The following is a 26,470-nucleotide window of genomic DNA, read 5'->3' as shown; positions in this document are numbered from 1 at the left end:
ATGTGAGGACTGGAAGGGACCTTGAGAGGTCATCGAGTCCAGCCCCCTGCACTCATGGCAGGACCAAGTACTGTCTAGACCATCCCTGATAGACATCTACCTAACCTGTTCTTAAATATCTCCAGAGATGGAGATTCCACAATCTCACTAGGCAATTTATTCCACTGTTTGACCACCCTGACAGTTAGGAACATTTTCCTAATGTCCAACTTAAGCCTCCCTTGCAGCAGTTCAAGCCCATTGCTTCTGATTCTATCCTCAGAGGCCAAGAAGAACAAATTTTCTCTCTCCTCCTTATAGCACCTATGACATAATATTAAACGTCACATTGACTTACAATAAAATCAAATAAGAAAGTTGGGACAACCTGAATAGGTAAAGTTTAGAAACAAAACTTTCCATTTTGATCCAAATCATTGCGATTTCTTCCCGTTCAATGTTTTGTCAAAATGGGCCGCTCCTGCAACAGTTTTTGATTGCAGAAAAAAGCCATTTTGCATTAGTTCATCATTCTCAGCCCATCCCAAAGCTACCTCTGTGTCTAATATCGACAACTGTTCCCCTTTGTTTTCTGTCTCCAAGGTCTCTGCAGAAGTATGTGGAGGACATGGGGAAGGGTAACCAGAGCTGTGTGACTGAGGTAGAGTTGCTGGGATTCTCTGATTTTCACTCCTTGCAAATCCTTCTCTTTGTGTTGGTGCTCACCTTCTATGTAACGGCCCTGGTGGGGAACACTTTGATTGTTATCCTCACGATAACTGACTCTGCCCTTCACACCCCCATGTATTTCTTCCTGCGGAATCTGTCCTTCCTGGAGATGTGTTACACCTCAGTCACCCAGCCCAAGATGCTGGGGAACCTGCTGTCAGAGACCCAGACTCTCTTCTTCACAGGCTGCGGGGCCCAGATGTATTTCTTCATTCTCTTTGGCATTACAGAGTGCTGCCTCCTCTCTGTCATGGCATATGATCGATACGTGGCCATATGTAACCCTCTGCGGTACACCCTTATCATAAGCCAGAGAGTCTGTGTTCAGATGACAGCCGGTTCCTGGGCCTTTGGCTTTCTGGTGGGGTTTGGACACACCATTTCAATATTCAGCCTGCCTTTCTGTGGGTCTAATCGAGTCAGCCACTTCTTCTGCGATGTTTTTCCTGTTTTGAGCCTGGCCACTACAGACACTCACAAAAACGAAGCTGCTGTTACTACCACCACAGTTCTCTTTATCCTGGTCCCATTTTTGCTCATCCTTTTGTCCTATGGCCTCATCATCTCTACTGTCCTGAAGATGCCGTCAGCTGAGGGCAGACGCAAAGCCTTCTCCACCTGCTCCTCACACCTCATTGTGGTTTCTCTCTTCTATGGGACTGGAACATTTATGTACATGAAACCCAGTTCAGAACAGTCCCAAGCCAGTAACAGGTTCTCTTCCCTAATATACACTGTGTTGACTCCAACATTTAACCCTATTATTTACAGCCTGAGGAACAAGGAGATAATATGTGCTGTCAGGAATACAATTGGTAGGAAAAGATTCCCCCAGGACATATTATTGGGGTGATTCTGTTGTACGTGGGATTCTCTAGGAGTGGGGAATTGGTGTGTCTGCTGTCTTGTCCGAAAACAAAAAGTTATATATTCTTGCCTGAAAAGCCTTAAATGTTCTGCTCATAGCCAAACCATGACACGCTCCAGTGATGAATGAATCCTCCTTACTCTCACCATAGAGGAAATGTATAAGACACTGGTGAGGCCACTGCTGGAATTCCATCTCCAGTCCTAGTGTCTCTACTTTCAGAACATTGTGCTTGTTATCCATATACATATGGCCTACAGCTACATGAGACACCTCTGTCGACAGCAGTCATTGTCGGAAGAGATTTCCCAGCAAAACTTCCATTGACAGATTGCATCGACACATAAAAGCAGATGGAAAGAGCAAACCACTCTGTCAACAAAGAGCAGCCAGACTGCCTGGCCCTCTCTTGATAGAAAGGCTGGTCGGAAACTCTACAAAGAAGGCTGCCTGATGAACCAGAAGCCCTGTCTGTCACCAAAAGAACCCAGAGCATCTACACAGCTGTTTTGTCAACAGATCACTGCCAAGAGAGGTGTGATACCTGAACAGGGAGAGGTCTATGTCTGCTGGTGGATGTGCCAGGTTTTGTTGACAAACAGTCAACAAAGTGCATTTTGCATGTAGATGCTACATTCTTGGTCCCGAAAAAAGCCCAGTTTGCTTGGAAGAACCTCTAGCTGAGATGTAGCCATGGTGCATAAACATAATACAATGTGTAAGAATCAACCCGCATCATAATTTAAAGGTACCTACGGGGGATAGAAGTCCAATTCCAAGTGATTTTCAGTAGTAACTGGGCACCTCTTTCCCTTTGGTTTCTTTCAAAATCTCAGCAGCAAAAAAGTGATGAAGTTCTGTCTGTCTTCTAGAAGAAAGTGGTGTAGTTATTAACGAACATGCTTGAGTGTTTAACTAGCCTGATTATTCTGGAGGTACTAATTAGTTTGTTAGTCATGCTAAACACTTACGTTTCCAGACCTATTCTGCATACATTCACTCCTGTCCAGTATACTGGTAGAAAGTAACAAACAAATCAATGACAAATGGGTCAGCTCCACCAGAAATCACCAGTCCCACCTATTAGCTTCACACACATTTCCAGGTTCGAGGACTGGAGTTGTAGCGAGGGTTTTAACATGTGTCCACTAAGAAATAGGCCAAGGCTACCAAATTGTCATTGTATTTTCCCAACTTCTAGACTCTAACACATACCTCTGTATTCACATCCACTGCTAGGAAGCTAAGAAGCAAAACCTCAACTCACTCTGCTTAGCCCCTTGAATTAGCTTTGTTTGCAACCACTGGGAAATTTGAGGGTGAGATAACTGATGTGGAAACACAGTCTCTCTTCCATGGCTTTTGAACGTTACCTCTATTGTCATATCCCACTGGTGATGAAGGATTTATAACTAGTTCCTTTGGGTCTTGATTCAAAACAACATGTATTATATCTTGTCCTCCAAAAGGTTGCTTGTAAATTTTCAACGGCATGAACCCAAGTGCTTCTTGGTGTAAGACATCATGTATTACTATGTTTACACCAGGGGTGTATCTGTCTCCACATGATTTTTTTCACAAAAATTCAACAAGATTTGGACCCCTAACTACTACTATAAGTGCCTAATGCTCAGAATCACGTGCTAAAGTGATTATGTGATGCCCTGCTCAGCTGCCCCAGAACTCTGTAGGTGCCTACACTTGACTTTGGCCAAACCATTGCGGCCAATGGTTCTAGAAGCCTACAGTTCTGCCACAGTCAAGAGCCATGATCTGTAGGGCTACATCTACACTACAGAGTCATTTCAAAATAAGATATTTTGAAACAGCTATTTTGAAATATCTTATTTTGAAATAACACTGTTATACAAGAGGGCTATGGCTACGCTATATTTCCCCTTTTGGAGGAGGAATGCAAATGAGGGAGATTGAAAATGCAAATGAAGCAATGATTTATTTGCATAATTTCGCACAATCGTCTTTCTGAAAAAGACTTTTCTGAAAGCAAAATGTGCCATGTAGACAGAGTTCCTTTGGAAGGAATCCTCCTTTGTTTCAGGAAGAAGGGTTCTTTTGAAAAATGGGGCTTTTCCTGAAGAAACCCAATTTACATGGCTGTTCTTGTTTTCAGAAGAGTTGGTTCATATACATGTGATTGGAGATACACGTCTCCTAGAACCGGAGGGGGCCTTGGAAGGTCATCTATTCCAGTCCCCTGCCCTCTTGGATGGGCTAAGCACTATCCCTGGTGTCTCTTTGCCCTAATAGGTCCCCTCAAGGATTGAGTACCAGAGCCCTGAGTTTAGCAGGACAATGCTCAAACCACTGAACTATCCCTCGCCTGGCTAAAAAAAATAAAATGACATGTAATCTTGCTATTTCAGCTGCACATTTTGCTTTCGACAGCTGAAAAATGAGGACTTTGCCATTGTAAGGTAATTTTTTTTCTTATTCATCCCACAGCATTTCCTTTTATGGTTGCTCCACTACATAAATCCTGGGTGTCTCTCCATTTTTCATAACGATTCTTTTTCTATTACATGAAGTTTGTAATCCAAGTGCAGTTTTCAATCTGCCCATTGCACCGCGCACACAGTGCCAGCCTCCAACTGGCCTGTCACGCAAAGCATTGTGGGAGCAGAAGCACCTCCCTCTCCCAGTAAAGCAATCAAGGAAGGTGATGGAAATGAGGTGCGAGATTTGTAAATCAGCACTTTGTTTGCATTTTTGATCTCTCTCATTTGCATTCCTCCTCTGAAAGGGGAATGTAGTGTAGACACAGCCAAAGCGCATTACAAAAGAGCGCTCAGGTGTTTGGAAATAGCATTCTGGACACACACTGCCTATTTTTGAACATTGTCATTGGGAGTGTTGACCCGGGCGAAAGGTAGCAAGGTATGTAAGTATCTAAATTTGGGAAGGCTTGCCAATTTGACTTAAAGTGAAGATTATAGGCTTGTACCTTCCCTGACTTAACGGTGAGATCTGAGGCAAATCCTCAGGCCAAAGCCAGAGGTGAGTTTTTGGGATTTTTAGTTACAACATAGACAATGATTTTAACAATACCTATGCTTTATTTAATAGTACATATGCAGCACTTAGCCAAGACACTACAACACAAATATATTGTGGTTAGTACTTAGATTACAATTAAAGATTTTACCTAACAATATTACGAAGCAATACCTATTGTTTTACTGATTAATTTTATGGTTTTATTTTATGTGTAGTAAACAGGATGCAATACTTACTGACTTTTTTTGAACCTTTGAGAAGCAGAGACTAGCTTGCTTTTACCTGTTAAAAGGGAGTTATTGCAGTGGGTTAGAAAAGGAAGAGGTTAGCTAAGGGTTTTAAGAAATAATGAGTAGAATATTACAAAGAGAGAGAGAGAGAGAGAATGTGTTGGAATGATAGGCACCCCGTTGGTGCGAATTTCTTTGGCAGAGCTTTACATGTGTTGCGTTGGGTGTTTGTTACGCGCCCTATTGTTTTCTTTAAAGGATTGTTTTATACCCTTTTTTTTTTTTGTGCTGACTAAATTAGGGTTTGACATAATTGAACTTTGAATACCTACGGAGACCCCTGCATATATGATGACCTTTTTTATTTATTCTGGTTTTTTGGAAACAGAGTTTAAAAGGGAAATTTTTATTTTAGCCATTTTACCTGAATATATTGGATGACCTTTTACTTTTTTCGGTAAGTGAGAGATGGTTTGGGCATATTTTGCTATTTGAGAGGTGTTTTTAGATGGCCCAGAGTGAAATGATGAACCATTACTGACCTGACCTTAAACCTACTTATAAAAAATAATTTGCCCAAGCTTTTCCCCCCTCATGCCCTACTTACTGGGCAGGACCCTTGCGTTTCTTCTGACAGGAAAGAAAGTAACCATAGATTTTTCTAGGCCTCAGTTAGCCAAACTATTATGGCTTCTTTATGTCTACCCTAATTTTAATACTATAAGCTAAGCACAGGCAACAGGAGTCATTATGGCTTATTTCGAAACAGCGCGATTTTGACTTATAGGCTACGTCTACACTACATCATAGTTTTGAAAGGACCTCTTTCGAAATGCACTTTTCAAAAGAACGGCCTTAAAAATAGCATGTGCACACACCCGAAGCCACAACTCCCTGTTGTGAAAGAGCAGCCCAGCATTTAATAAGGGAGCGTCGGAACAGCCATGGCTGCTATTTCGAAATAATGGGCCAGAAAAGGTTGTGGACAGTGTCACATGGCTGACAAGTCCTTCTGGGGCCTGCAGCCAGCCGCTCCCTTAAGGGGTTCCTCCCAACACGCACACTCTGCATATGCTCTGGTCTGCAAGGTTTGCCATAGCAATGTAGACCCTATTCCAGGACCTGAACTGCACCAGGGACACCATGTCTCCCCAGCAGCTCCCCAAGGGGGAGTTCACCCAGGCCATGGCCATCCACCTGGCTGTGCTGCTTGCACCTCTTCTACAGCAGCACTGGAGGGCCAGTCTCATACTTCAGTGCCCCCGACCACACAAATTCGGCAACACTGGGTGTACCCCACCAGGGACCTCTTTGTGTTGGGGGCATGTGGTGACAATCAGTGGCTGCAAAACTTCCAAATGACCAGGGAGACCTTCGAGGAGCTGTGCCACTGGCTCACCCCAGTTCTCCAGCACCATGCCATGCAATCAATCACCCACACCCACACCTCCCGCTCTATGGTAAGCCAGTCCTGGAGCACAGCCATCATGCCCCGCATGATGGACTGGTTCATTGCTGCCTCCCCATATCCCCATTGGCAACAGCAGCCAGCCTGGTGGCAACTCCACACTACCTTGGGATGGGTGGGATGTTGGCCTCCTGTCCCTCGGCTGCTGGGGGAGGAGGACCTGTGGAGACAGAGGAAGACAGAGGGACAGTCCATTAGCCCTGTGTCCTGATCCCGGGGGCTTGGAACCCCAGTCCAATGGTTCCCCCTGCTCCTCCACTCCCTGGTGGCCTGGGGGACCCCATGGGATGTCAGATGCAGATGGGACCCTGCATGGCGGGACTCGCCCTGGAGTTGGCCACCCACTTCTTCTCTCCCTGGCCTTGTGGAATATGGGGATGTGCAGTGGGTGGTGGATTCAGTGTCCTGTGGGCCAATGGCCACCTGTAGCTGTGGCAGGGATGGGACACCTCCCCCCAGCCCCTGAGGCATCCTAAACTCCAGGTACCTACTTGCTGCTCTCTCCATGAAGGCTGGAGATGCCTGCTGGAGGGGTCCCTGCTGGATGATCCAGAGGGGGCTATGATGATGAGAATCCCATTGCTGGAACCCTCATCAATTATGTCAGCTTCTTGATCCTGTCCCTCAGACTGGAGGGTCCCAGCTCCTCCTCATCCATGGCTGCCTCAGTCTCAGTGTTGGGGTGGAAGGGGCAGCTGTGTCCAGGATGTGCTCATGGGGTGGCATCTGCTTGGCCCCTAGAGACAGTCCAGGTCTTCCGAGTGTGGGCACTGGGTGGGAGGTGCCCTTGAGTGGCTGGAAGCATCTCAACTGCGGAAGTACACCTGCCTCAGCTCTTTGACCTTGGACTGCACCTCATCAATGGTGCAGCTGGTGTGCGCCCTGGCACTGGGGCCCCTGGAAAGCCAGTGGAATTCATCTGCATTGCGGCCATGCGCACCAGTCTGGAGGAAGACCTCCTCTTCCACCCAGTGGCTGAGGAGGTCTTTGAGCTCCTCCTTGGACCAAGAGGGTCCTCTTCTGGCTCTCCACTGGCTGAGCTCCTGGGAGGACTCACCAGGGGATCCCTGGGGGTCATGCAGCTGCTGGCTACTCATCACTGGTGTTGGGGATAGCAATCTCTGCCCTGTTACCAGGGGGAGGGCATGCAGCTGAGATCTTGTGCTCTCTCTGATGCCAGCATGCTCTCGGTTTCCTGCCGTGGGTTGCTGAATGCACATTTCCTTAAGTGCATCCAGCTGTGACCATACAGCCCCACCTGGGGCAGCTAGGGCATCCCCATGCTCCTTCAGGTCACCCCCATTGTGTCCCCACTATTTTGAAAGAGTGGAACATGGAGCTTCTACATATATCCTATTTCAAGGTTACACTTCGAAATAGGGTATGATCCCCAATATGGGAATGGAAGAACAACTTCAAAATGCAGCCCTGTTATTTCGATCCCGATTTTGAAGTAGCACATGATGTCTGTAGATGCTCTGTTGGGCTTTTTGAAAGACCTTATTTCAAAGTTATGTTCTAAATACATTTCTATTGTAGACATGGCCATATTGAGTATGGCCATGGTGTGCCAGAGCACTCTTCTACCTTGCCCAGTGTCCTGTCTTCCAAGAGTAATCCATGCCAGATGCTTCAGAAAGAATGAACAGGACAGAGACACTGTGAGTGCTCCAACTGTTGTCATCTGTCCCAGTTGCTGGAAGTCAGAGGCTGAGGGACACCCAGGACATGGAGTTTTGTCCCTGCTCATCTTGGCTAATGGCCATCGATGGACCTAACCACACGCATGAAATTAGGTAATTTCTTTAATGAGTATTGTAATAAATTTGTATCAGAGAGGTAGCCATGTTAGTTTATATCTTCAAAAACAAGAAGACATGACTCATGCATCTGACAAAGTGGGTCTTTGCCCAGGAAATCTCATGCTCCAAAATATCTGTTTGTCTATAAGGTGCCGCAGGAGTCCTTGTTGTAATAATTTTGATTTTCACGAAAGCATTGTGAAACAAGCTCCAGAGGTTGACATTGAGTTGCGTGAAGAAGGGCTTCCATATCTTTGTTTTAAAACTTCTGTCTATTAATTTCATTGTGTGACACCCTACGATGACACCTCATTCACACATTCACAGAAGAACCCCCCCACCCCCGCCGAGCACCCAGAGCTGTGGTTAGAAAGTGTCTGCATTGCTCTGTAGGTAGGTGAGAACTCCACCTCTGTGCCTTGGCTGGGGGAGACCAGAGGAGGTGGCCTAGCAGGACAGGATGGTAGGGACTCCAAAAGCAGGAAGATGGGTATCTATGGCATGATCAGAACATTGGAGAACATCCCTTGGCTGTCCCACGGCTGCAGCTCATTACATACACCCCTCCATTACTGCATTATGTGCAGGTGTAAATGCCTCTACTGTCTAGTGGTTAGAGCTTTCCTTGCAGGAAAGGGCCTTTGGAATCAAGCCCAACACTGGTGTTTCATAGCAGCCTAAGGCTACGTCTACACGTGAACCCTACATCGAAGTAGCCTATTTCGATGTGGCGACATCGAAATAGGCTATTTCGATGAATAACGTCTACACGTCCTCCAGGGCTGGCAACGTCGATGTTCAACATCGACGTTGCGCAACACCACATCGAAATAGGCCCTGCGAGGGAATGTCTACACGCCAAAGTAGCACACATCGAAATAAGGGTGCCAGGCACAGCTGCAGACAGGGTCACAGGGCGGACTCAACAGCAAGTCGCTCCCTTAAAGGGCCCCTCCCAGACACACTTTCATTAAACAGTTCAAGATACACAGAGCCGACAGCTAGTTGCAGACCCTGGGCATGCAGCATGGATCCCCAGCTGCAGCAGCAGCAGCCAGAAGCCCTGGCCTACGGGCTGCTGCACACGGTGACCACAGAGCCCTGCAAGGGCTGGAGAGAGAGCGTCTCTCAACCCCCCAGCTGATGGCCACCATGGAGGACCCCGCTATTTCGATGTTGCGGGACGCGGATCGTCTACACGTTCCCTACTTCGATGTTGAACGTCGAAGTAGGGCGCTATTCCCATCCCCTCATGGGGTTAGCGACTTCGACGTCTCGCCGCCTAACGTCGATTTCAACTTCGAAATAGCGCCCAACACGTGTAGCCGTGACGGGCGCTATTTCGAAGTTGGCGCCGCTACTTCGAAATAGCGTGCACGTGTAGACACAGCTTAAAAGAGTTAGGTGTACAGCATCTACCAGACTTCAGTTGGATTTGGGGGCATCACTTCTGTAGAATCCTTCAAAAAAACATACCCATGTTCTGCCACTACTCCATAGCAGTAGTCCCAAAGAGTTGCTGTTTCTGCACAGACTTCAAGGTTTAGAGAATATGCTGGCCCTTGAAGACTTTCAAGCAGAATGCTCTCTAAAAACTAATTGAAGCTGAAAAAAGGGTTTCAGTGAATAAAAAATAAAAAGTTATTAAGTACACGTTGAAAGTCTCTAGTCTGGCACTCTGTGGCCCAGCTACATCCATGGTCTGGCATGATTTTACTTTGGTGATGACCACTTATCATTGGTGTGGCCAAGTTTCCCACAGTCCCATAAAATTTGTTTACAACCACCAGACCTAAGTCTCTGTCTTCATTGCTGTTATTTAGCTTAAATTATTCCTAAATGTCTTCTAAAAACCTGCAAGGGCTGGTAATGCTGCTAAGCATAAATATGTGTGTAATATTTTAAGAACTTATTGGGTGGGGAATATTGCAAAAATTTGTAACAACATTAACATCAGAGAGTTGATAAATCTTGTGTAGGCGCAGCCTTATCTAGACTTATATGTCCAGACAAGAGAGAAGAGCCCAGATGACACCACCATATCCTCTTGTCCCAGGCAAATCTCAAACATCACCTGGGATATGAGGCTTCATCTCCCCTTCCCCAGGCATAAGCCTTCCTTCTTCCCCACCTGTTTCTTTTCTTTTCCTTTCCTTTCTTTTCAATTCCTATCTCTCCTACCCTTTTTTCTGCAGGTTCATAAGAGTTTGGCTTAGCCAGCCATGACTGCACCATTTGCAATCCAATCATGAGTCTTCAACTACAGAGGACAACTAAATAACATATCCTAAACAGTTTGATGGTGGTATTAGTTTGACAGGTCTGGGAGTGCGTTTTCAAGGAGTGAGGTTGACGGTGAAAGTCAACACCAGTGACAAAAGCTTTGTGGTCTTCCTTTGTTACTCTTTCCTTTCTCCGGGGCCATGGCTACACTAGCATCCCGCTTTCGAAAGGGGGATGCTAATGAGCCACTTCCACAAATGCTACTGAGGCACTGCAATGTATATGCAGCACCTCATTAGCATAATGGCGGCCAAGCACGTTTCAAAAGTGCCGCTTTTGAAACTCACAGCACCAGTGTAGATGGGGGCCTTTCAAATGGACCCCTGGATTTGGAAAGCCCCTTCTTCCCATTTGGTTTTGGGAAGAAGGGGCTTTTGACATCTGGGGTCTCATTATTGTTATTATTATTAATTATTATTATTATTATTATTATTATTATTATTATTATTATTATTATTTTGTGTTGGGGTGGCTTGTTACTCTGAAACATAAAAAAAACAATAAGGAGTCCCATGACATCTTTGTAACCAACAAATTTATTAGGTGACAAGCTTTTGTGGACAAAATCCACTTCATCAGATGACTTGGAGTAGAAATGACAGATTCCAAGGTATGTAGCTGGTGGGAAAAAAGGAAGTTACATGTAATTAGTAGGACCAATTTATGAAGCAAATTTAGCTGGATGCGTCTCATTCTTGGCATATGACAGTGAAGTGTGACTATCAAAGGCAGGAACGTTTCCTTTATAATATGTTCACCAGTTAAAACATTTATTCAAATCTGAGTTAATGCTGTTAAATTGGTAAATGAATTCCACTTCAGATGTCTCCCTTTCTAATCAGGTGGTAAGAAGAATTCCTACTCTTAAATGCATTACTGAATGTCCAGGGAGGTTACAATGTTCTCCTACATGTTTTTGTGTGTTCCCATTCAGAATGTCAGATTTGTGTCCATTTATCCTTTGGTGCAAAGACTGTCCAGTTTGGCCAATGTATATGGCAGAGGACGGTTGCTGGCATGTATCTGCCGCCTATACTCCAAGAAGTAGGAGTGGAAGAGGTTTACTGATATTCCTACACCTGGACATTCACTAGTGTAATATATGCCTTCAAGTGCCAGAAAAAAATTGGTTAATAATGCTGTTTCATTTGCTGATCTCAATGATATCCAGGTCATGTGAAAATAATGGTCAAGTAGCACAAAAAGCCTTTCTCAAGATGTCCTTGATCTCTTTGTTCCTCAGGGTGTAAATGAAAGGGTTGAGCAACGGCGTCATGACAGTGTTCAGGAGGGTGACAACTTTATTCATACTCAGCGAGCTCTGCTTAGAAGGCTTGACATAGAGAAAGATGGAGCAGCCATACCATATCACCACGACAGTGAGATGGGCCGAGCAAGTGGAAAAGGCCTTTGGCCAGTACTGTGGAGATGGGATTTTCAGGATGGTGGAAATGATGTAAATGTAGGAGACCAGAGTGACCGAAAAGGAGCCCAGAACAACAATAAAGGAGAGAGTAAAGTACATCATCTCAACAATGTGGGTATCAGTGCATGACAGTACTATCCAAGAGTCTATGTCACAGAAGAAATGGTTGATTATTTTAGGGCCACAGAAGGTCAACCTGCTGATCAGAAAGGCTGGTACACAAACCGTCAGGAAGCCACCTGCCCATGAGCCAAAGGCCAGAAGAGATGAGAAGGTGCTATTCATGTTGGAGCTGTAGTGCAACGGGTGGCATATAGCCAAGTAGCGGTCATAGGCCATGACGGCCAAGAGAAAATATTCAATGCATCCCAGGGAGAAGACAAAGTACATCTGCATGAGGCAGTTGAGGAAGGAGATGGATTTGCTTTGGGACACTAGGTGGGCAAGAGTTTGAGGAATGTACGCTGTGGTGAACATGATGTCCAGGAAGGAGAGGTTGCAGAGGAAGTAGTACATGGGAGTGAGGAAGAGACGGTGGGTGCCCACTACGGCTATGATGGTGATGTTTCCTGTGAGTGTCAGGAGGTACATGAACAAGAATAGCATGAAGAGTGAGGTCTGCACATACCAAGAGCCGGGGAACCCAAGCAGAATAAATTCCTTCACATTGGTTTGGTTTCCCGTCACCATTGGTCAACCTGCATGTCATAAAGGAAAGACAACAAACAAGCAATTTTCTTAGATGCAGTGAACAGCATATCATCAGCCTGAGCAATTATGTATATTCCTAAAAGGGAGAAATATTCAGCGCCAGCAGAGATTTTGCTATTTGATCTTGTGCCTAATGCAGGCTAGCAAATATCTCTCAGCAAAGCCTCATAACAGTTCAGATAGAGCCCATCTCTTGAGGGAAAAATATCATTCCATCTTGCTTTAGAGCAGGGGTTTCCAACGTTTTCAGTAACACAGCACTCCAATGAGACAAACAATTCCACAGAGCACCCACTTCTTTCAGCTGAGTTGATTGCTCAGAAACATCACATTGACTTACATTTACTATGGGTACTGTCTTATGGAAGAAATTTTCAACATAGTGGTGCATACAGCAAGCTAAACAAGGATCCAGTGAGTATTAGTCGTATCAGGCCATTAAAATCTCAATGGCTGAGAGACTCTCTCAAGCTCCTATGCAAATCCCAGTCTCTGTTTCCACTCCACTCACACAACTTGGAAATCTGGCCAACCTCACCTTCCAATACCAGAATCAAAACAGCTGGATGTCTTACTCCATAACTCTACTCTAACTGCAAAGCCTCTTCCCTTCGAGAGCTAGGAAAGGAACCCAGGAGTTCTGACTTCTGGCCGGCCAACCTTGACACTGCATTCCAATTCCAGAACTGGGTACAGAACCCAAGTACCATAATTGCATCCCGCTTTTCTGAGTTTTTGGAATATACACCTCACCCAGAGCTGGAAACTGCACTCAAGCTTACATTTTCCAAAGAGACAATTGATTTGGGGGTATAGTTTCATATCTGCCTGAAGATATCTTACAGATCTCCAGTGGGTAACTCAAACCCCTTTGTCTAGCAATAAAGGTCAGTCTACGGTTGTTCTTGTTGATGAACAAGATGACGCTCTAGTATTTGCCTTATCCTTTCTCTGAACAATTGTTAACTGTGATGGCCCCACACGCTTAACTGTGATGGCCCCAGACTCCAATCATCTGTCAGCTGAGGCATTTATTTTGATTAAGACTCCAATAAGTAGGCCTGTTAGACACCAAGGGTTAGTCCTGGGTCTTCGAACTGACTCAAGGTGAGGAAACAAATAAGAGCTGCCAATTAAATTGAATTGTGATTGGATTTGTGCAGCAAAGTCCTTTAGAAACTAATGGCAATCTAATCTTAAAACAATGCAAACCCAAAAAAAAAGAAAAACACATGGCAAAAATTGTATTTTATACTGCTATAAATGCTAATAAATAATAATAATAATAATAATAATAATAATAATAATAATAATAATAATATCATTAAAATAGTAAAATAAAATTTTAATATTCATAGTAAACTAGTATGTTATTTATATTAAACTAGTAAAAAAGGTAGGAAGAAGTAAAAAAATAGTAAAAATAGCAAAAACAGTTAAAATTACAATGGTATTTATAGTGAAATAGCAAAATGTATGTTTCCCATTGTTCACAATGATATAAATGCTAGGAATAATAATAACAATAAAAAGAAAAATAGTAAATTGCAAAAATATGAAAATATTAAAAACAGTAAAATAGTAATGAATTATAAATAGTAAAAAGCCAGCACTAATTTTTTAGTATATCACTATTTTTGTGTTCATTATTTTCACTATTTCTCTATTTTTTACTATTTTTACTATTTTAAACTAGTATATTATTTTAGTAAAATATTAAAAAAGATTCATTTCATATTGTTCCCATTGATATAAATGCTAGTAACAATAACAATAAGAAGAAAAAATGTAATTAAGAGAACAGGAAAATAGTAGAAAAGTGTAAAATAGTAAAATATTATAAATATTAAAACCCCGTAGTAATTTTTAATTTTTTACTATTTCACCTATTTTGACTTTTTCCTATTTCACTAATTTTACTATTTTACTGTCTTAAAATAGTATGTTATCATAGTTAAATAGTAAAAATATTCATTTCATACTGATCACATGGATATAAATGCTAGGAATCATAACAGTAATTATAATCAGGTTCTCATTGTTGTTGAGCAGATGTCAGCACAGAAATATTGTGGGAAGACGTACTCAAAACACACTCACTGGATGGGTGGAAGGTCGGCACTGGCTTCCTGAACTTGAAATACTGTCTGATGTCACATCAAGAGCAGCAGAAAGTGATTTCTCAGAAAACCAATTCAGTTATTATATTAAAAACAACACCCTTTAACGCTGCTTCTCTAACATGTAGAATTTTTCAAACATTGAAAGGTAAGATGAAATGAGAGCTGGCCCTACTGAAGTCAACAGTCAATATCCTTAACTGGATACATACTTTTAGAATTACTAAAAATGAGTAATTTATTTTTCATATACCAATGTTCGTTCTTTTTCTTTTTCTTTCTTTCTTTTGACTTTATCTCCCCCTTTCTCTCAAGCGTCTGTCTTCTTAAGTGCTCCCAATGAGCAAAATAAAAGCATTTGACTCGGGATGTTTTATTTCATCAGTGCAGGTGCCATCTTGGGACATTATCTTGGCAAAAATTCAGACTCTCTCAGAACAGCAGACTAAGTTGCTTTGGGAGTCATTAAAGAAGTAACTCAGGCCTGTCCGCTGAGGACCTGGCTATAAAACCTTTTGTGGGTTTTGTGAGCTCACACTCCTTTCACTAGAGATATTAATTTAATCTGTTACATGTTCTTGCACCACGTCAAACCCTGGATATTGTCCCCCAAGGAGTGGGCTTCATAAAGGGCTCAGTAGGACAGATTCTTTACTCAGCAAGGCAATCAGAATATGACTCAGTCCTTACCCTGTGTTTTAAATCAGCAGATCTCAAAGCATATTACAAAGCCAGCCAGGGCCTTTATCCCCATTTTAAAAATGGGGAAACTGAGGGATAGATTGTGGATTTTTCACTCGGGAATGAGTGACAGGAGATAAAGCCCTGCTGATTTAACATAAGAACATACATAAGAACATAAGAATGGCCATACTGGGTCAGACCAAAGGTCTATCGAGCCCAGCATCCCATCTGCCGACGGTGGCCAATGCCAGGTGCCCCAGAGAAGGAGAACAGAAGACAATGATCAAGTGATTTATCTCCTGCCATCCATCTCCTGCCCTTGTTATGAAGGCTAGGGCACCATACTTTATCCCTGGCTAATAGCCATTTATGGACCTAACCTGCAAAAATTTATCAAGCTCTTTTTTAAACCCTAATAGAGTCCTGGCCTTCACAGCCTCCTCGGGCAAGGAGTTCCACAGGTTGACTGTGCGCTGTGTGAAGAAAAATTTCCTTTTATTAGTTTTGAACCTACTACCCATCAATTTCATTTGGTGTCCCCTAGTTCTTGTATTATGGGAAAAGGTAAATAATTTTTCTATATTCACTTTCTCCACACCATTCATGATTTTATATACCTCTATCATATCGCCCCTCAATCGCCTCTTTTCCAAACTGAAAAGTCCCAGTCTCTCTAGCCTCTCCCCATATGGGACCCTTTCCAAGCCCCTAATCATCTTAGTCGCCCTTTTCTGAACCTTTTCTAATGCCAATATATCTTTTTTGAGGTGAGGAGACCATATCTGCATGCAGTACTCAAGATGTGGGCGTACCATAGTTTTATATAGGGGAAGTATGATATCTTTTGTCTTATTATCGATCCCTTTTTTAATAATTCCTAACATCCTATTTGCCTTACTAACTGCCGCTGCACACTGCATGGATGTCTTCAGAGAACTATCCACTATAACTCCAAGATCCCTTTCCTGATCTGTCTTAGCTAAATTTGACCCCATCATGTAGTACGTGTAATTTGGGTTATTTTTTCCAACATGCATTACCTTACACTTACCCACATTAAATTTCATTTGCCATTTTGCTGCCCAATCACTCAGTTTGCTGAGATCTTTTTGTAGTTCTTCACAATCCCTTTTGCTTTTGACTGTCCTGAACAACTTGGTGTCATCCGCAAACTTTGCCACCTCACTGCTTACCTCATTTTCTAGATCATTGATGAACAAGTTGAACAGGATCGGTCCCAGGACTGACCCCTGGGGAACACCACTAGTTACCCTCCTCCATTGTGAAAATTTACACTGCAAATCACTACACTTAGTAAAAACTTCAAAATGGCCACGCTAATGGCCAGATCAAAGAATGCTAATGAGGCGCTGAAATGCAGATTCAATGCCTCATTAGCATGCCGGCAGCTGCTGCGCTTCAAAATTGCCATCTTTCCCAGCCTCGTGGCTGGTTGACACCAGGGTCCTTTTCAAAAGGACCCCACCAACTTCGAAATCCCCTTATTCCTAAGTGTAGACATAGCCTGATGGAAAAAAAGGCAAAAATCAGGCCCACTTACTCCAATGATCCAAACCACAGTGTGTCACCTTGATGAGCTGGGTTATGGAGCATGTTCTCATCATTCGAGGAGCTGACAGAATCACTGGCATATTCAAACCCCTGCAGACCAGAACCTTGCCTTGCAGCCGTCAATGCACCAAACATGAGGAGTTGGCCCAGTTTGACCCGGGAAATCAGGGACATTTTTTATTTTGTTGTCCTGGGCTGAAATCTGGTGGGTTCTTGAAGATGCTTCACTGTTCTGGGCTTAAATTTTAAAAAATCCTGTTGGGAAGATTTGTTGCCATCTCTCTATTGAGGAAGAAACTGGTTTTTTTGTTTGGCTGGTTAGTTGTTTTTTTTGTTTTGTTTTGTTTTGTTTTTCTGCACTGAAACACTGGAAAACAAGACACGTCACAAAATACTGATCATTCCTTGCTTGTCTAATGGAGTCCCCATTCCAAAGCTACATCTACACAAGAGTGTCCCCACCTGAAATGTGTTCTGTCAGGACATTGCACTTTTGTTGACAGACTTCTGCCTCTCCCCACTGATGGTCCCCTCCAGGCCTACATGGCCACCCTCAGGAGGCAGAACAACCTCCCGCAGCAGCAGCTGCAGGATGAGGGGGAACGGAGGGCAGGAGAACACGATTGGCAGACATGGGCCTGAGAGCAACTTATGGCCCCCTTTGATGCTGTCCCTGCCATCTGACTGGACTTATTGACCCAGGAACCCACAGCTGCCACCACAATTCCTCCCCACTGCCCCTGCTCCCCTGACACCATTGTTCCCACCATTCCCTTTACCCCCAGGCATGCTTCAGCTCCTGCAGCAGGTAATAGCCATGACCAGCACCTCTGCTCCCAAGACTCTCTTGCCTTTCCCACCCCCCTGACCCTCTGGTCCCCCTTGCCCCCCTTCACTGAGCCCGACCCCACTGAACCCCCCCACCTCCCCATGTTCCTTGCCCCACCCCAGCCCTGATGAGGGCCCCGAACCCATGGTGCAATGGGATCCTGTGGCCGATGCTGCTTGGAGTCCTGCTCCCCATTGACTTCTGTTCTCCTTCTCTGGGGCACCTGGCATTGGCCACTGTCGGCAGACAGGATACTGGGCTGGATGGACCTTTGGTCTGACCCAGTATGGCCATTCTTATGTTCTTATGGGTAGGAATAAATGGTAAATTTTCACGGAAGGGGGTAACTAGTGGTGTTCCCCAAGGATCAGTCTTGGGACCAATCTTGTTCAACTTATTCATCAATGATCTAGAGAAAGGGGTAAGCAGTGAGGTGGCAAAGTTTGCAGGTGACACCAAACTGTTCAGCAAAGTCAAAACCAAAGCAGACTGTAAAGAACTTCAAAAAGATCTCAGCAAACTGAGTGAAAGGGCAGCAAAATGGCAAATGAAATTCAATGTGGGTAAGTGAAAGGTAATGCACATTGGGAAAAATAACCCCAATTATACATACAATATGATGGGGTCAAATTTAGATACAACAGATCAGGAAAGGGATCTTGGAATTATAGTGGATAGTTCTCTAAAAACATCCACACAGTGTGCAGCGGCAGTCAGTAAAGCAAAGAGGATGTTAGGAATAATTAAAAAAGTGATAGAAAATAAGATGAAGAATAGCTTACTTCCCCTATATAAAACTATGGTATGCCCCCATCTTGAGTACTGCGTACAGATGTGGTCTCCTCACCTCAAAAAAGTTATATTGGCATTAGAAAAGGTTCAGAAAAGGGCAACTAAAATGATTAAGGGTTTGGTACAGGTCCCATATGAGGAGAGGCTGGAGAGACTGGGACTTTTCAGTTTAGAAAAGAGGAGACTGAGGGGCAATCTTAGAGAGGTATATAAAATCATGAATGGTGTGGAGAAAGTGAGTACAGAAAAGTTATTTACTTGCTTCTCATAATATAAGAATGAGAGGACACCAAATGAGATAAATGGGTAGCAGGGTCAAGACTAATAAAAGAAAGATTTTCTTCACACAGTGCACAGTCAACCTGTGGAACTCCTTGTCAAAGGATGCTGTGAAGGCCAGGACTCAAACAGAGTTTAAAAAAGAGCTCGATAAATGTTTGGGGGTTAGGTCCATAGATGGCTATTAGCAAGGGGTAAGGTCTGGTGCCTAGCCTTTTGTCAAAGGCGGGAGATGGATGGCAGGAGACAAATCACTTGATCATTGTCTTCGGTTCACCTCCTCTGGGGCACCAGGTATTGGCTACTGTCGGCAGACAGAATACTGGGCTGGATGGACCTTCGGTCTGACCCAGTATGGCCGTTCTTATGTTTTTATGTTCTTCTAATCTCTCTGTCCCTTCAACAGGCAAAGGGAGGAGTCATGGTGGGGATGGGGTAGGAATGAGGGAAGGGCCCAGAGCAGGGTATTTGGGGACCGCAGGAGAAGCTGTCCTGTAGGGCCTCCCAGATCCACACCCCATCCCTGTGGGCTTGGTGGACTGGGACTTTGCCCAGCTGCTCATAGCTGTGGCCAGCATCTGCCCTTCAGACCAGCAGGAAGGCCTCCCCTTTCCCTTCCACATTGTTGTGTAGGGCACAACATGCTGCCATGACTTGGGGGACTTTGTGCTCCCCCATCTCCAGCCCGGTGAGGAGGTACCGAAACCGTGCCTTGAGGCAGCCGAACACACATAACTGGTCATAGCTTAGTGTCACCCATGAACTTGAAATCCATCCCTTCATCCAGGTCATTAATGGAGACGTTGAAGAAAAGCAGGCCCAGAACTGACCTTTGGGGGACTCTGCTTGATACTGAATGCCAACCAGCCATCAGGACAATGAACACAACCCATTGAGCCTGACAATCTAACCAACTTTCTATCCACCTTACAATCCATTTAGCCAATCCATACCTCTTTAACTTGCTGGCAAGAATACTGTGAAAGTCCAGGTGTATAACAACCACTACCTTCCTCCTGTCCACAGAACCAGTTACTTCATCATTGGAAGCTTTCAGGTTGGTCAGGCATGATTTGCCTTTGGTGAATCAATGTTGACTGTTCCTGGTCATTTTGACTAAATTGGCACTGCTGGGTTCAATGTTGATCTTATGGGTTTGGTAAAGAAAAGCTAAATCAATGGCAGAGAGCTCTTCTGTCCAAGAGATGGAAGATTAGTAGGTGGGAGAATGCTTCCTGTTGATGCAGCATGGTCAGCTTAAATTATGTCTGCTTCAGTAATGTAACTTAAGTAACTGAACTAGCATATTTTGTATTGACGTACAGCTTTAGTGCATACCAGCCCTAACATACTAACTCTTCTCTTACTGATTTTCTAAAAATGAAACTGGTTCTATGCAAATGGTGCTAAAAGAGCTGGAGGAAACATCCCATTTTAGTTCCACCATATGTTTTCAACAATTTTGTTGCAAAAAAAGAAAAAAAATGCAAAAAATCATATTTTGGACTGCCCAAGAAAGTGAACATTTTTTATTTCAGACTGTGATTTTCATTTTTTGCTTCTGCTTTCTAAAAGAAACAAAAAATGAGGAGCTTTGGAAGAGAGCAGGACAAGAACTACTTGATGTTCAAATAAAAAGTCGAATGTGGGCATGACTAGGCCAAAATCTGAGAAAACCACACCGGTCCATCATGCTCTCAAATGGAACCTGCAAGGAAAACGCCAAAGAGGAAGACCTCAGACAACATGGAGAAAATCTACGGAGGTTGAAAGACAACAATGGAGGTCGGGGTCAGGACTGGAGTCAGCTAGAAATTTTGTCCCAGGACAGAGTAAAATGGAGAAGTAGATGACCTATGCTCCACCTGGAGTATAAGGGTTTAAGTCAAGTAAGTCAAGATTCCCAGAAAATGCCACAAAAAGTAGAAAGGTGGAAGAAAAAATGTATGAAAAATAGAAAGAGAATGAGTTGCCCACACTTTGTCTCCCTTTTTTATTCTCTCACATTTTGAGCAGAAAAGATTTTAAAGAGATGGAGGAAAATTGGAACATCGATAACAAAATCTTGAAAAGCAAACATGAAACCCATGTTTTATTCTGTTTTCATACCCCAAACAAAATATATTTCATTTGCCTTGTTTAAAACCAAGCAGCTTTCTAATTTTTCATTTTTCCCATTAAAATGTACTAATACCACTTTTTGTGATGAAAATCGATAAAACTAATATTTGATTTAAAGTTCTTGTTAAAAATATTTGATGAACAGTCAGAATTGCTCCCAGTTTCTACTGGGGTGAGAGAGAGGACAAGCAGTCTCCCTAAGTTCACTAGAGTTACTTCACAGCTATCCCAGGAAGAGGGCAGGACAAGAAAGTGAAGGATCTGATTTTTTGGAAGACTAAGTCTGAGTTTTCCAAATTCACCTATGGAGGCACTGGATTCCAAAGTCTTTTTACTATTGTGACAAAGTCAATCCAATTCCTGGGCCTCTGTCCTCTGACCAGTCCACTAGTACCCCTTAAGGGCCTTGTTGCCCTCGCTGGGGTGAGGGGTGGTCTGGGGGGAACCTGCCCCCACCCACTCATGCTAGGTTCCAGCCCAGGAACCCTGTGCAGCTGCCCATGGGAGGAGCTGACTCCCTTGGTCCTTGGCACAGCGACTCTCCTCCCTGGGCCACTTCCCCCAGATGATTCCCCCTGGTACCTTCTCCAGGCTGTAGCAGCCCCAGACCTTCTCTCTTGATCTTTGGTGTTCCTGTTGTTCTCCTCTGCTCAAACCTGTTCTCTCTCCACTCTCCTCTCATTCTCTCCTCCTGCCCTTCCCATTGTGGAGGGTTTTAAAGGCCTCTCATTGTCCCAGTCATTGGGACCAGCTGGTTTTAATTAGCTGAGCTGTCTCCTACCCAGTTGCCTCTGACTGCCCTGCAGGCCCTTCTGATTGTTTAGGCTTCCTTCATCCTGGCCCTGTCACAATATGAAATTTTGTTGTGTGAGTTTCACCCTAAATTTTCTGGAAACAAATACACAAAGATACTTACTTTGTCCATTTCACAAGCTTGGAATTTTGGGACATTTACCACCCATTCAATGTAGCTTTAGTCTAGGCTTAACAATTCTTAGAGTCCTTTGGAAATTTGAATTTTTCATATAAAGTCCACAGAGCAGTTTTCACGTCTTTGTTTTTCAGACAGTAGATGATGGGGTTGACCATGGGAGTTAAGATACTGTACTGGATGGAAATTATTCTGTCCAAACCAGATGCTTGAGAAGTTGGCTTCATGTACCGGAAACAACCTGTTCCATAATATAAAATAACCACTATGAGGTGGGAGCTGCATGTGGAGAAGGCTTTATGCCTGCCCTTTTTGGTACGTATCCTCAAGATGGTGGAGATGATGTATACGTAGGACACCAAGGTCGGAAAGAAAGAGCTTGATCCAAAAATTACAACAGATGTAAGGAGCACCAATTTAGGCATCAGTGTCTCTGAACAAGACAAGACTAGGAGTGGAGGGGGCTCACAGCTGAAATGGTCAATTTCATTGGGGCCACAGAAGTGTAAGCTTAATACAGACAAAGTGTTGGCCAAAGCATACAAGAACCCAGATAGGCAAGAGCCACAAAGCAAGTGACAACAGACTTGCTTATTCATGATCCCCACATAATGCAATGGATTGCAAATTGCTGCATATCGATCATAGGCCATCGCTGAGAGAATGAAAACTTCAGTACCGCCTGAGAAAAGAAAGAAGAAGTTCTGGGCAAAGCAACCATTGGCTGATATTGTCTTTCTCTCGGCTAGGAAGTTTTGTAGCATCTTTGGGACAGTGACTGAGGAATAGCAGATGTCAACAAAGGACAAATGGAAGAGGAAGAAGTACATGGGGGTGTGAAGTTGTGTATTGACCTATATCAGAAGGATGATCATCATGTTCCCAAGCAAGGTTATGACATAAATGACCAAAAACACAAGGAAGAGGATGATCTGAAGCTGTGGGTTATTGGAAAGTCCCAGGAGAATAAATTCTGTCACCACGGTTTGGTTTTCCATGTTCATGCATTTCTCAAAATTATGAGCTGTAAAACATAAAATGAAGGAGGAATATTATTAATAGCCCACTACCACTTTCTCGACTGTGAAATAAGCCTATCCCCAAGAAATCTGATCTCCCAACAGACACACCAACGAAGGGGTTCCTAGCTCTGGCTCGACAGAAGAAGGGAAGTCCAGCTCTGAAGGCAGCATAGAAATGAGGGTGTGTGATGAAGTAAAGTCACAGAAGACCCCATGGGATGTTCTCTGGTGTTCTGATCATGCCACTGAAACACACCTTCTTGTTCTCTGGAGCACCACCACCACTCTGTCCTTCTTGGTCAGGCCCTCTAGTCTTCCCCCAGCTAATGTACAGAATTGGTGTTACTTCCACCTGCAGAGAAATGCAGACAATGGTTTACCACAGCTCTGGGAGGATGCAGTTCAAGGGCATGTGCACAGGAAATTAACCCCCAGATGAAATCAAAACCCCAAATAAGTCTGACTCGCTGTGCAAAAGATGTGCACAGGGAGAGGTCCTTAGTATAACCTCTTTTATCAATGAAATGGGGATATGCACAGTGGTAGCTCTCCCCAGGTAATAACAATTTACATTGGGTTTGATTATTAAAAAAATATTTTGCAAAAACAGGAGAATTTAAGTGGTTAGAAATCAACACAGATAGACCACAGTGTTTTGACAAATTAAGATAAAAGAATAATGCATAGCTAGTTCTAAGTTCTCTAAGGCTGGGTCTACATTTTCCCCTGACTTTGAAGGGGGCATGTTAATCAGGGCAATGAGAGATTGCTAATGAAGTGCTGTCATGAATTTTGCAGCGTAAAGGCACTTCAAAGTAGCATGGGCATTTTGAAGTTTGACATTTTAAAGTTGCCACGGGGGGAGAATTAGCCTAATGAAGTGCTGTGTATTCACTGCAGAATTTCATTAGTAACCTCCCAGAGGTTGACATGCCCCCTTCAAAGTTAGGAGCAAGTGCAGACCCAACCTAAGAAACTTATTGCATACAGAGTCTTACCCTAAAGAGCTGTTCTTGTGTCAGGTGAAAGTCTGAAATGTTCTGATCCTTACTTGGGTCTCCAGTTCTCTGTAAAGCAGCTTCCAAGGCAAGCTGAAGACAAAGGAGCTGAAAGAGTCCCATTACTTAAATAAACATTCCCAAATCCTCTGTTTTGGCCTTCCTCCCAATGGAAAAACCCTGAACCCCAAATGGAGGCTCACACCAGAAGGTAATGATTACCCATGTTTCTAGACAAACTATTTTCCAGACCTACAGGATAAAGTCACTTGCACATTATCAAGTTGATTGCCCTTGTAATTACCCACAGGCAGAGCTGAACCTGGGATCTCTGGAACTTAAGGCAGGAGTCTCTACTGCTTGAGCTAAAGCTCAGCTGGCTCCCAGCTCTGCGTAAGTGGTCTAGGTGGCACTACATGGGACAGTAACTGCACCTTGGTGTGCAGGTTTCCCAGTCATCAGTGGCTTGGGGTAGGTCTACACAGCAAAGTTATTTCAAAATAACAGCTGTAATTTTGAAATATGTACCCTAGCAACTACACAATGCAACTGGATTGCTTATCTCAAAATTATCAGAGAGGTAGCTGACGAAGCGGGTCTTTACCCACGGAAGCTTATGCTCCAAAATATCTGTTAGTCCATAAGGTGCCACAGGACTTCTTGTTGTATCTCAAAATTAGTAAACCTCATTCTATGAGGAATAGTGCCTATTTCAAAATAGGTGCTGTTAAGCCAGGGAATAGAACCTATTTAAACAAAAAAAAAAACATAGTGGCTACGTCTACACATGCACGCTACATCGAAATAGCTTATTTCGATGTAGTGACATCAAAATAGTCTATTTCGATGAATAACGTCTACACGTCCTCCAGGGCTGGCAACGTCGACGTTCAACTTTGACATTGGGCAGCACCACATCGAAATAGGCTCTGCGAGGGAACGTCTACACGCCAAAGTAGCACACATCGAAATAAGGGTGCCAGGCACAGCTGCAGACAGGGTCACAGGGCGGACTCAACAGCCAGCCGCTCCCTTAAAGGGCCCCTCCCAGACACAGTTGCACTAAACAACACAAGATCCACAGAGCCGACAACTGGTTGCAGACCCTGTGCATGCAGCATGGATCCCCAGCTGCCACAGCAGCAGCCAGAAGCCCTGGGCTAAGGGCTGCTGCACACAGTGGCCATAGAGCCCCGCAGGGGCTGGAGAGAGAGCGTCTCTCAACCCCTCAGCTGATGGCCGCCATGGTGGACCCCACTATTTCGATGTTGCAGGACGCGGATCATCTACACGTGCCCTACTTCGATGTTCAACTTCGAAGTAGGGTGCTATTCCCATCCCCTCATGGGGTTAGCAACTTCGACATCTTGCCGCCTAACGTCGATTTCAACTTCGAAATAGCGCCCAACACGTGTAGCCGTGATGGGCGCTATTTCGAAGTTGGTGCCGCTACTTCGAAGTAGCGTGCACATGTAGACGCGGCCAGTATGTCCAATGACTCTATCTTGAAATAGGCTCTATGTGTATAGACAATGAATTTTGAAGAAGCAAAGTGCTCTTTCGAAATGTCTTTTTTGTGTAGCAGCATTATTTCTTAATAAAATATTCTGGAACAGCTTACTTTGAAATAAGCCCTGTTGTGTAGACATAGTCTCAAAAACAACATTAACACATTTAAAATTATAAACATATATATATTATATATTTCTCACTTCACATACAAGGAAGATGTGTGCACAAAAGTGCGATACACAGATTCAGCAGATTATATTAAAAATGGTAGGTTACAAGAGGTGTTTTGTCCAAAGCATTTCTGATTTATGCATATTTATACCTCCTTTTATACCTCATCCATACCTCATTTTCCATAAAGCATGAAGGGGGCCTGTCACAGGGTGACAATCCCATGAGCCTCCAACTGGCATGCACCCTCCCACTTCCTTTTGAGTAAGAAATCCCATGGTCAGAACACCATAAGCCTTAAGATATAAACATCTGGGAATGTGCACGGTGACCAGTTTTCAAATCCTATCTCTGTGAACTTGGCCATAATGGACAGCAAATTCGATAGGGCCCTAATGAAAATGAATTAATAAAAAGAGAACATAGTATTTTGGGCCTACTGATCTTCACCACAGTGGGGCCTAGTCTGCACAAACTCGACATATCAATCTCACTTTGGTGGAGGCAGATACCTCCCAGGGTCAGGGAATCTGTGACCTTGGGAAACGTTTCAGCAGAAGCCTATAGAGGCAAGGTATTTTCAAAGACTTTTGTGGGACCTCCACTTCTGCTCTCAGAGCGTGTCTTTCAGCATACTATCTGAAGAAGTGCATCTCACCCACAAAAGTTCGATACCTAATAAAAAAATTATAAGTCTTTAAGTTGCTGCATGACTGGTTATTTTAATGTAAATTACATAATTTAAATCAACACAATTACATAAATTTAATGGAGTGTCTATTCTGACCTGGCTTCCACTTCTCATTAAGGTAGACTAATTAAGTTGCATAGAAAGTTCCCGCTTGTCAATTTATTGCCTCATCATTGGAATCATTAAATCAATGCTGTCCCATCAATCAGAGCAGCATTGATTTTGTCATATAGTGTA

General features: G+C 43.8%; 3 protein-coding genes across 3 annotated transcripts; 1 reads left to right on the top strand and 2 right to left on the bottom strand.

The window, feature by feature from the left end:
* The first annotated feature begins 607 nt into the window (after positions 1–607).
* Positions 608–1,561, top strand: LOC142004854 (olfactory receptor 10C1-like). The gene has a single exon (XM_074982534.1). The coding sequence runs from the start codon at positions 608–610 to the stop codon at positions 1,559–1,561; it is 954 nt and encodes a 317-aa protein (XP_074838635.1).
* Positions 1,562–11,563: 10,002 nt separating this feature from the next.
* Positions 11,564–12,490, bottom strand: LOC142005046 (olfactory receptor 6F1-like). Its single transcript, XM_074982723.1, has one exon. It carries the CDS (start codon positions 12,488–12,490, stop codon positions 11,564–11,566), a length of 927 nt encoding a protein of 308 aa, XP_074838824.1.
* Positions 12,491–21,892: 9,402 nt separating this feature from the next.
* On the bottom strand, positions 21,893–22,843 carry LOC142004853 (olfactory receptor 5BS1-like). Its single transcript, XM_074982533.1, is given in 1 exon segment — positions 21,893–22,843. A coding segment is annotated over 1 exon segment (951 nt).
* Between the last annotated feature and the right edge of the window lie 3,627 nt (positions 22,844–26,470).

The sequence above is a fragment of the Carettochelys insculpta genome, chromosome 32, assembly GCF_033958435.1.
Source record: "Carettochelys insculpta isolate YL-2023 chromosome 32, ASM3395843v1, whole genome shotgun sequence".
In the NCBI taxonomy this organism is placed as follows: Eukaryota; Metazoa; Chordata; order Testudines; family Carettochelyidae; genus Carettochelys; species Carettochelys insculpta.
Note: the sequence above shows the minus strand (reverse complement) of the source record. Positions and strands in the feature narration are given on the sequence as shown.